Consider the following 11,185-nt stretch of genomic DNA (forward strand, 5'->3'; position numbering starts at 1 on the left):
GGATCACAACAAACCATCCTCGTCTCACCCGACACGTTCCGACTTTTCCAAAGCAATGCTGCCACCTACTGACATGGAGTATTACGTGGTTACCCTGCCGAGTTTTACACAGCACAGACTCTAAGCAACGGCACATTATTGGCAGATTCTAATTTTTGATTTGCAAAAAATATTTTTGGGATAAATTAGGTGAAGTTGCATAATTTCCCACGGCACACCAGACAATATCTCACGGCACACTACCGCGGCACAGTGGTTGAAAAACACTGCCATATCCTACCAAGTCAGACCTATAGTGTAAATAATTCAATATGACTATCTCGTGTGATGACTGTATTATGATGATAGTATATATCTGATAGTATACATCTGTATCATGAATCAATTTAAGTGGACCCCGACTTAAACAAGTTGAACAACTTATTGGGGTGTTACCATTTAGTGGTCAATTGTACGGAATATGTACTTCACTGTGCAACCTACTAATAAAAGTCTCAATCAATCAATCAATCCATCCACATTCTTTTTTTTTTACCGGGCATGACATTGCTGGTTTTACGAGCAGACGAGCATGTTCGGCAGCGCACACACACAGAGTACTTACAAGCGGACAATGTATGACATTCTGACAACCAAATTGCATTTGTATCCAAATGTTTGGATGTTTTCTTAATCAAATTTTAAGCAAGTGATAAACTGTGATTAACCCTGCTTGGTGGATTAATCACAGGTCAGGAGTGTGATTGGACAGGCCTAATATATATATATATATATATTTTGTCCCATTAAAACAGTACTGTGTGTGTGTGTGTGTGTGTGTGTGTGTGTGTGTGTGTGTGTGTGTGTGTGTGTGTGTGTGTGTGTGTGTGTGTGTGTGCTGCAGAGAGGTTCTGCTGAGTGCAGGAAGTTGGGTTGGCACAAGGAGCAGCACATCAGCACTCTGGTACGTAAAGAATGAAGATAAGGTTGGTTGTGAGGGGGGGGGGCGGGGGCGGGGGGGTCTCCATCGATCCGAATGGCTACACTTTTCACACACACTAACACACACACACTTACACACACACACACACACACACTTACACACACACGTGTGCACAGAGAAGGTTATTGTGGACGTGATTTGTTTAGGTCATTTATTCTTTGAGTGTCATTTTAAGAGCAGTCAAATAAATGTGTTTGTGTTGTCAGGTTGTCATGGTAACAATAATGATTCTATTTTTAAAGAAGTTGTGTAGTATTTTACACACACACACACACACACACACTGCCAGTGTGCAATGGAGAGCAAGCTGCAGTGTTGTGTAGTTGTGTGTGTGTGTGTGAAGGACCAGGTGGTGTGATGACGTTGTTAAGTGATGACATCACAGTCCTTCTGTCTGTTGTGTGTGTGTGTGTGTGTGTGTGTGTGTGTGTGTGTATGTGTGTGGCTGCAGCCTTCAGAGGTGCATTGTGAAGTGATGATGATGATGGTGATGCCTGCGCTGCTCCTCGCCTTCATCTCTCTGGCCGCAGCCGAGCACCTGGACTCGCTGTACCCCGACCTGGAACACTCCAGAACCATCTATGTGACGGGTGAGCTTTCTACTGCGTCTCGTTCCCAACACCCGTGTGTCTCCCTGCCCTGCATCACCTTATCAGATAAGAGCTCTATGTGGGGAAGTGCTGCTCTGCAGGATGACAACATTATCTCAGCTAGGACAACAACTTACACAGCAGCAAAACATGCACTGACCATCACCTTGGAACTACTAGTACATGGAACTACCATGTAACTACTAGTACATGGAACTAACATGTAACTACTAGTACATGGAACTAACATGTAACTACTAGTACATGGAACTAACATGTAACTACTAGTACATGGAACTAACATGTAACTACTAGTACATGTAACTACTAGTACATGGAACTACCATGTAACTACTAGTACATGGAACTAACATGTAACTACTAGTACATGGAACTAACATGTAACTACTAGTACATGGAACTAACATGTAACTACTAGTACATGGAACTAACATGTAACTACTAGTACATGTAACTACTAGTACATGGAACTAACATGTAACTACTAGTACATGGAACTAACATGTAACTACTAGTACATGGAACTACTAGTACATGGAACTAACATGTAACTACTAGTACATGTAACTACTAGTACATGGAACTAACATGTAACTACTAGTACATGGAACTAACATGTAACTACTAGTACATGGAACTAACATGTAACTACTAGTACATGGAACTAACATGTAACTACTAGTACATGGAACTAACATGTAACTACTAGTACATGTAACTACTAGTACATGGAACTAACATGTAACTACTAGTACATGGAACTAACATGTAACTACTAGTACATGGAACTACTAGTACATGGAACTAACATGTAACTACTAGTACATGTAACTACTAGTACATGGAACTAACATGTAACTACTAGTACATGGTACTAACATGTAACTACTAGTACATGGAACTACTAGTACATGGAACTAACATGTAACTACTAGTACATGGAACTACTAGTACATGGAACTAACATGTAACTACTAGTACATGGAACTACTAGTACATGGAACTAACATGTAACTACTAGTACATGGAACTACTAGTACATGGAACTAACATGTAACTACTAGTACATGGAACTAACATGTAACTACTAGTACATGTAACTACTAGTACATGGAACTAACATGTAACTACTAGTACATGGAACTAACATGTAACTACTAGTACATGGAACTAACATGTAACTACTAGTACATGGAACTACTAGTACATGGAACTAACATGTAACTACTAGTACATGTAACTACTAGTACATGGAACTAACATGTAACTACTAGTACATGGAACTAACATGGAACTACTAGTACATGGAACTACTAGTACATGGAACTAACATGTAACTACTAGTACATGGAACTACTAGTACATGGAACTAACATGTAACTACTAGTACATGGAACTAACATGTAACTACTAGTACATGTAACTACTAGTACATGGAACTAACATGTAACTACTAGTACATGGAACTAACATGGAACTACTAGTACATGTAACTACTAGTACATGGAACTAACATGTAACTACTAGTACATGGAACTACTAGTACATGGAACTAACATGTAACTACTAGTACATGGAACTAACATGGAACTACTAGTACATGTAACTACTAGTACATGGAACTAACATGTAACTACTAGTACATGGAACTAACATGTAACTACTAGTACATGGAACTAACATGTAACTTCAAGTACATGGAACTGCTACAGTATGTAACTTCAAGTACATGTAACTACCATATAACTTTGTTACATGTTACTACTATGTAACTTGAAGTACATGTAACTACTATGTAACTTTTTAAACATGTAACTACTATGTACCTTTTTTACATATAACTACTATGTAACTTGAAGTACATGTAACTTGAAGTACATGTAACTACTATGTAACTTCATATACATGTTACTATGTAACTTAATTACATGTAACTACTATGTAACTTTATTTACATATGACTACCATACAACTTAATTTAAATGTAATTACTATATAACTTTCAATACATGCAACTACCATGTAACTTTATTACATGTAACTACCATGTAATTCTTCTTATATGTAACTACTATGTAACTTCAATTACATGTAACTTTAATTACATGTAACCACTATGTAACTTTAATTACATGTAACTATCAAGTAACTTTAATTACGTGTAACTATCATGTAACATTAATTACATGTAACTACAGGTAACGTTCATTACATGTTACTTGTATTACATATTGCTACTATGTAACTTTCATTACATGTAACTACTATGTAACTTTTATTACATGTAACTACCATACAACTTAATTAACACGTAATTACTATGTAACTTTGAATACATGTAACTTAATTACGTGTAACTATCATGTGACATTAATTACATGTAACTACCATGTGACTTTAATTACATGTAACTACTATGTAAATTACATGTAAGTACCATGTAACTTTTATTACATGTAACTACTATGTAACTTACATGTAAGTACCATGTAACTTTTATTACATGTAACTACCATGTAACTTGTATTACATTTACAACTATGTACCTTTAATTACATGCAACTACTATGTAACTTTTATTGCATTTAACTACCATGTTACTTTATCACATGTAACTACTATGTAACTTTTATTACATGTAATGACTATGTAACTTGTATTACATGTAACGACTATGTAACCTTTATTACATGTAACTACTATGTAACTTTTATTACATGTAACGACTATGTAACTTTTATTACATGTAACTACTATGTAACTTTTATTACATGTAACGACTATGTAACTTTTATTACATGTAACTACTATGTAACTTTTATTACATGTAACGACTATGTAACCTTTATTACATGTAACTACTATGTAACTTTTATTACATGTAACTACTATGTAACATTTATTACATGTAACTACTATGTAACTTTTATTACATGTAACTACTATGTAACATTTATTACATGTAACTACTATGTAACATTTATTACATGTAACTACTATGTAACTTTTATTACATGTAACTACTATGTAACTTTTATTACATGTAACGACTATGTAACTGTTATTACATGTAACTACTATGTAACTTTTATTACATGTAACTACTATGTAACTTTTATTACATGTAACGACTATGTAACTTTTATTACATGTAACTACTATGTAACTTTTATTACATGTAACGACTATGTAACATTTATTACATGTAACTACTATGTAACTTTTATTACATGTAACTACTATGTAACTTTTATTACATGTAACGACTATGTAACTTTATTACATGTAACTACTATGTAACTTTTATTACATGTAACGACTATGTAACTTATTACATGTAACTACTATGTAACTTGTATTACATGTAACTACTATGTAACTTTTATTACATGTAACGACTATGTAACTTTTATTACATGTAACTACTATGTAACTTTTATTACAGGTAACGACTATGTAACTTTTATTACATGTAACTACTATGTAACTTTTATTACATGTAACGACTATGTAACTTTTATTACATGTAACTACTATGTAACTTTTATTACATGTAACTACTATGTAACTTTTATTACATGTAACGACTATGTAACTTTTATTACATGTAACGGCTATATAACTTATTACATGTAACTACTATGTAACTTGAAGTACATGTAACGACTATGTAACTTTTATTACATGTAACTACTATGTAACTTATTACATGTAACTGTTATTACATGTAACTACTATGTAACTTTTATTACATGTAACTACAATGTAACTTATTACATGTAACTGTTGTTACATGTAACTACCATGTAACTTATTACATGTAACTACTATGTAACTTATTACATGTAACAGTTGTTACATGTAACTACCATGTAACTTATTACATGTAACTACTATGTAACTTATTACATGTAACTGTTATTACATGTAACTACTATGTAACTTATTACATGTAACAGTTGTTACATGTAACTACCATGTAACTTATTACATGTAACTACTATGTAACTTATTACATGTAACTGTTATTACATGTAACTACTATGTAACTTTTATTACATGTAACTACTATGTAACTTATTACATGTAACTGTTATTACATGTAACTACTATGTAACTGTTATTACATGTAACTGTTATTACATGTAACTACTATGTAACTTATTACATGTAACAGTTGTTACATGTAACTACCATGTAACTTATTACATGTAACTACTATGTAACTTATTACATGTAACTGTTATTACATGTAACTACTATGTAACTTTTATTACATGTAACTACTATGTAACTTATTACATGTAACTGTTATTACATGTAACTACTATGTAACTGTTATTACATGTAACTGTTATTACATGTAACTGTTATTACATGTAACTACCATGTAGTGTAGCTCTTATTGTGCTGACTCTGCATGAAAGTGCTTTAACGTGAGGTGAGGCAGGAAGTCAACATTCTTTGTGTTTGGTAGAAAATGCTCCCCGGCTGTCGGTGACGTCAGAGCCGTCCAAGGTGGTGTCGAGGCGGGGGGGCAACGCCACGTTACCATGTGACATCATCAGGGAGCAGTCGCCGGCGCCCGGTCGCAAGATGAGGATCAAGTGGACCAAACTGACGTCAGACTTCCTGAAAGAGGTTTGTCGCTCTTTCCAAGGAAGTAGGTCATGTGACGCTCGCCTGGCCTCACTGCGTTGGTCTCCAGGTGGACGTGTTCGCCGCCATGGATCACCACAAGCGAAGCTACGGGAGTTTCCACGGCCGCGTGCGTCTACGAGGCTCCTCCCCCATGGACGCCTCCCTGGTCATCGCCGACATCGGCCTGGAGGACTACGGCAAATATAAATGTGAGGTCATCGACGGCCTGGAAGACGCCGCTGCTGTGGTCTCGCTGGACCTGGACGGTGAGGCCCCGCCCCCGGGTCAAATACATACATAATACTACTACTAGTACTAGTTAAAAAAAAGCTCCTCACTGCCCCCTGCAGGACAGGAGTGTAATATTACTGTCACGAAGCATAACGAGGCGTGTGACCCGCAGGCGTGGTCTTCCCGTACTACCCTCGCCTGGGTCGCTACAACCTCAACTTCCACGACGCCGAGCGGGCCTGCCGGGACCAGGACGCCGTCGTGGCGTCCGTGGAGCAGCTGCGCGGTGCATGGCGAGGGGGCATGGACTGGTGCAACGCCGGCTGGCTGAGTGACGGCTCGGTCCAGTACCCCGTCACCACGCCCAGGGAACCCTGCGGCGGCAAGGACACGGCGCCGGGCGTCCGCAGCTACGGCCTGAGAGAAAAGGACAAGAACCAGTACGACGTCTTCTGCTTCACCTCGCATTACCAAGGTGAGCGTCGCCATGGAAACATCACTGACGGAAAACCACAGGCGGAGAAAAAAAAAAGCTTGTATCCTCCCGGCCAGCAGGGGGCGACTGCACTGGGAAATGTGCATATACTTACATAATGATTATATGGAACTGGATATGAATATAAACATCTAAATTGTTGGATTATTATATATTTTTTTATGTACACTTCAATTTTTTTTAAATTTTTCGGACAAAAAAAGTTTTACCATCAAATACGTGGTGCAGCTGAGATAGGCTCCAGCACCCCCACAAGCCCAAAAGGGACAAGCGGTAGAAAATGGATGGATGGATGTTTACAGCACAGTTGTTTTATGGTCAAATTCGGGTGCATTACTGTAAATGGAAAAGCAGTTTTTTTCCCGTAATATATACAATTATAGTTTTACGGTGTATTACTGTAAATGGAAAAACAGTAACAAGTTTTTTCTTAAGGTATAATTCTGGCAAGTGAGCCGCCATTTTTTTTACAATAAAATATGCGATTCATTTTTTTTTACAATGTAGACCTTTTACTGTAAACACTAAAATGGTACAGCAGTTTTTTTACGGAGAAATTCTGTCGACTGATTTGCCAACATTTTTACTGTAAAATCTACGGTTGTAGTTTTTACAGTACAGTAGGATTCTGCCAACTGAGCTGCTAGTTTTTTACCGTAAAATCTACAGTTGTAGTTTTTGTTTTACTGTAAATGGAAAAACAGTACCACAGTTTTTTTATGTCAAATTCTGCCGATTGAGCTGCCAGTTTTTTTTACTGTAAAATCTACAGTTGTAGTTTTTTTTTATTACTATTAGTACTAATAGTATACACCCAGTACTAATAGTATACACACAGTACTATTAGTATACACCCAGTACTAATAGTATACACCCAGTACTAATAGTATACTACATAGTACTAATAGTATACACCCAGTACTAATAGTATACTACACAGTACTAATAGTATACACACAGTACTAATAGTATACTACACAGTACTAATAGTATACACACAGTACTAATAGTATACTACACAGTACTAATAGTGTACTACACAGTACTAATAGTATACACACAGTACTAATAGTATACTACACAGTACTAATAGTATACACACAGTACTAATAGTATACTACACAGTACTAATAGTATACACACAGTACTAATAGTATACTACACAGTACTAATAGTATACACCCAGTACTAATAGTATACACACAGTACTAATAGTATACTACACAGTACTAATAGTGTACTACACAGTACTAATAGTATACACACAGTACTAATAGTATACTACACAGTACTAATAGTGTACTACACAGTACTAATAGTATACACACAGTACTAATAGTATACTACACAGTACTAATAGTATACTACACAGTACTAATAGTGTACTACACAGTACTAATAGTATACACACAGTACTAATAGTATACTACACAGTACTAATAGTGTACTACACAGTACTAATAGTATACACACAGTACTAATAGTATACTACACAGTACTAATAGTGTACTACACAGTACTAATAGTGTACTACACAGTACTAATAGTATACACCCAGTACTAATAGTATACACACAGTACTAATAGTATACTACACAGTACTAATAGTGTACTACACAGTACTAATAGTATACACACAGTACTAATAGTATACTACACAGTACTAATAGTATACTACACAGTACTAATAGTATACACACAGTACTAATAGTATACTACACAGTACTAATATTATACACACAGTACTAATAGTATACTACACAGTACTAAAAGTATACTAGTACACAGTACTAATAGTATACATGTGTACTGCAGGAAGTGTGTACTACCTCATAGTATACTACATAGTACTAATAGTATACATGTGTACTGCAGGAAGTGTGTACTACCTCATAGTATACTACACAGTACTAATAGTATACATGTGTACTGCAGGAAGTATGTACTACCTCATAGTATACTACACAGTACTAATGGTAATAGTATACATGTGTACTTAACTGCAGGAAGTGTGTACTACCTCATAGTATACTACACAGTACTAATAGTAATAGTATACATGTGTACTTAGCTGCAGGAAGTGTGTACTACCTCATAGTAATAGTATACATGTGTACTTAACTGCAGGAAGTGTGTACTACCTCATAGTATACTACATAGTACTAATAGTATACATGTGTACTTAACTGCAGGAAGTGTGTACTACCTCATAGTATACTACATAGTACTAATAGTATACATGTGTACTTAACTGCAGGAAGTGTGTACTACCTCATAGTAATAGTATTTATGTGTACTTAACTGCAGGAAGTGTGTACTACCTCATAGTATACTACATAGTACTAATAGTATACATGTGTACTTAACTGCAGGAAGTGTGTACTACCTCATAGTAATAGTATTCATGTGTACTTAACTGCAGGAAGTGTGTACTACCTCATAGTAATATGTACTTAACTGCAGGAAGTGTGTACTACCTCATAGTAATAGTATTGATGTGTACTTAACTGCAGGAAGTGTGTACTACCTCATAGTAATAGTATTCATGTGTACTTAACTGCAGGAAGTGTGTACTACCTCATAGTAATAGTATTCATGTGTACTTAACTGCAGGAAGTGTGTACTACCTCATAGTAATAGTATTTGTGTACTTAACTGCAGGAAGTGTGTACTACCTCATAGTAATAGTATTCATGTGTACTTAACTGCAGGAAGTGTGTACTACCTCATAGTAATAGTATTTGTGTACTTAACTGCAGGAAGTGTGTACTACCTCATAGTAATATGTACTTAACTGCAGGAAGTGTGTACTACCTCATAGTAATAGTATTTATGTGTACTTAACTGCAGGAAGTGTGTACTACCTCATAGTAATAGTATTCATGTGTACTTAACTGCAGGAAGTGTGTACTACCTCATAGTGATAGTATTTATGTGTACTTAACTGCAGGAAGTGTGTACTACCTCATAGTAATAGTATTCATGTGTACTTAACTGCAGGAAGTGTGTACTACCTCATAGTGATAGTATTTATGTGTACTTAACTGCAGGAAGTGTGTACTACCTCATAGTAATAGTATTTATGTGTACTTAACTGCAGGAAGTGTGTACTACCTCATAGTAATAGTATTTATGTGTACTTAACTGCAGGAAGTGTGTACTACCTCATAGTAATAGTATTTATGTGTACTTAACTGCAGGAAGTGTGTACTACCTCATAGTAATAGTATTTATGTGTACTTAACTGCAGGAAGTGTGTACTACCTCATCCATCCCACCAAGCTGACGTACGACGAGGCGTGGCGGGCGTGTCAGCAAGATGGCGGCCAGATAGCCAAGGTGGGTCAGATGTACGCGGCGTGGAAGCTCCTGGGCTTCGACCGCTGCGACGGCGGCTGGTTGGCCGACGGCAGCGTCCGGTACCCCATCTCCCGCCCCCGCGCCCGCTGCAGCCCCAACGAGGCGGCGGTGCGCTTCAGCGGCTTCCCCGACAAGAAGCACAAGTTGTACGGCGTCTACTGCTTCAAAGCCCGCCACTGAAGACACGCGCATGCGCATTCAACTGTGACGCTTAGCATTGTTAGCATTGTTAGCATTGTTAGCAGCTAGCTCTCATCTTCCATGAACAGTTTTGCTAAAAGTGGTCAGTATGTTGGATCAGGACCCGTCTGGAGTCTGGACTGACCCGTCCGGAGTCTGGACTGGACTGAGTCCCCGCCTGACGCTGGTGGTCCTGGGCACTTATCTTGTTTAGTCCGCCGACACAAGCGAGAAGAATCTTTGTTTTTGTTCAAGGTGCTACGATGTCATTTTTGTTTTTGTACTGAGGAATTTTGTCGTTCGCTTTCTTGTAGAATGTAGAAATGTTTTTTATAGAAATATTTGTTTTGTCATTAAAGAATGTCAGACTTTATAAACGGTTTGTCCACTTATTTATTTATGCTTTGTGCCGCCTAACGTGACTAACATGTCAAATGTTGTGTATCTTCAAATAATATCGATGTAAACAAACAACAGTAGAAATGTAAAAAAGTAATGAGAAAACCTGAACATTGTAAAGTAATAATTAATAATAATATACTTGGGAATCTATGACATAAAGTTTTGTGTTTAAATGTATATTGATTGATTGATTGAGACTTTTATTAGTAGGTTGCACAGTGAAGTACATATTCCGTACAATTGACCACTAAATGGTAACACCCGAATAAGTTTTTCAACTTG

At 36.6% G+C, this 11,185-nt stretch overlaps 1 protein-coding gene across 3 annotated transcripts in view; it reads left to right on the forward strand.

Moving 5' to 3' along the window:
• Positions 1-10,849, forward strand: part of hapln1b (hyaluronan and proteoglycan link protein 1b) — a 22,565-nt gene extending 11,716 nt beyond the window's left edge. Inside the window, exons 2-7 of one of the 3 annotated variants that reach the window (XM_062030787.1) lie at positions 884-943; positions 1,434-1,572; positions 6,071-6,234; positions 6,302-6,500; positions 6,638-6,940; positions 10,212-10,849. In XM_062030787.1, the coding sequence (XP_061886771.1) occupies positions 1,458-1,572; positions 6,071-6,234; positions 6,302-6,500; positions 6,638-6,940; positions 10,212-10,501 (1,071 nt within the window). In that variant the 5' untranslated portion in view covers positions 884-943; positions 1,434-1,457 and the 3' untranslated portion in view covers positions 10,502-10,849. The other 2 variants (XM_062030789.1, XM_062030788.1) reach the window with 2 other exon arrangements.
• The last annotated feature ends 336 nt before the right edge of the window (positions 10,850-11,185 follow it).

The sequence above is a fragment of the Entelurus aequoreus genome, linkage group LG21, assembly GCF_033978785.1.
Source record: "Entelurus aequoreus isolate RoL-2023_Sb linkage group LG21, RoL_Eaeq_v1.1, whole genome shotgun sequence".
NCBI lineage: Eukaryota > Metazoa > Chordata > Actinopteri > Syngnathiformes > Syngnathidae > Entelurus > Entelurus aequoreus.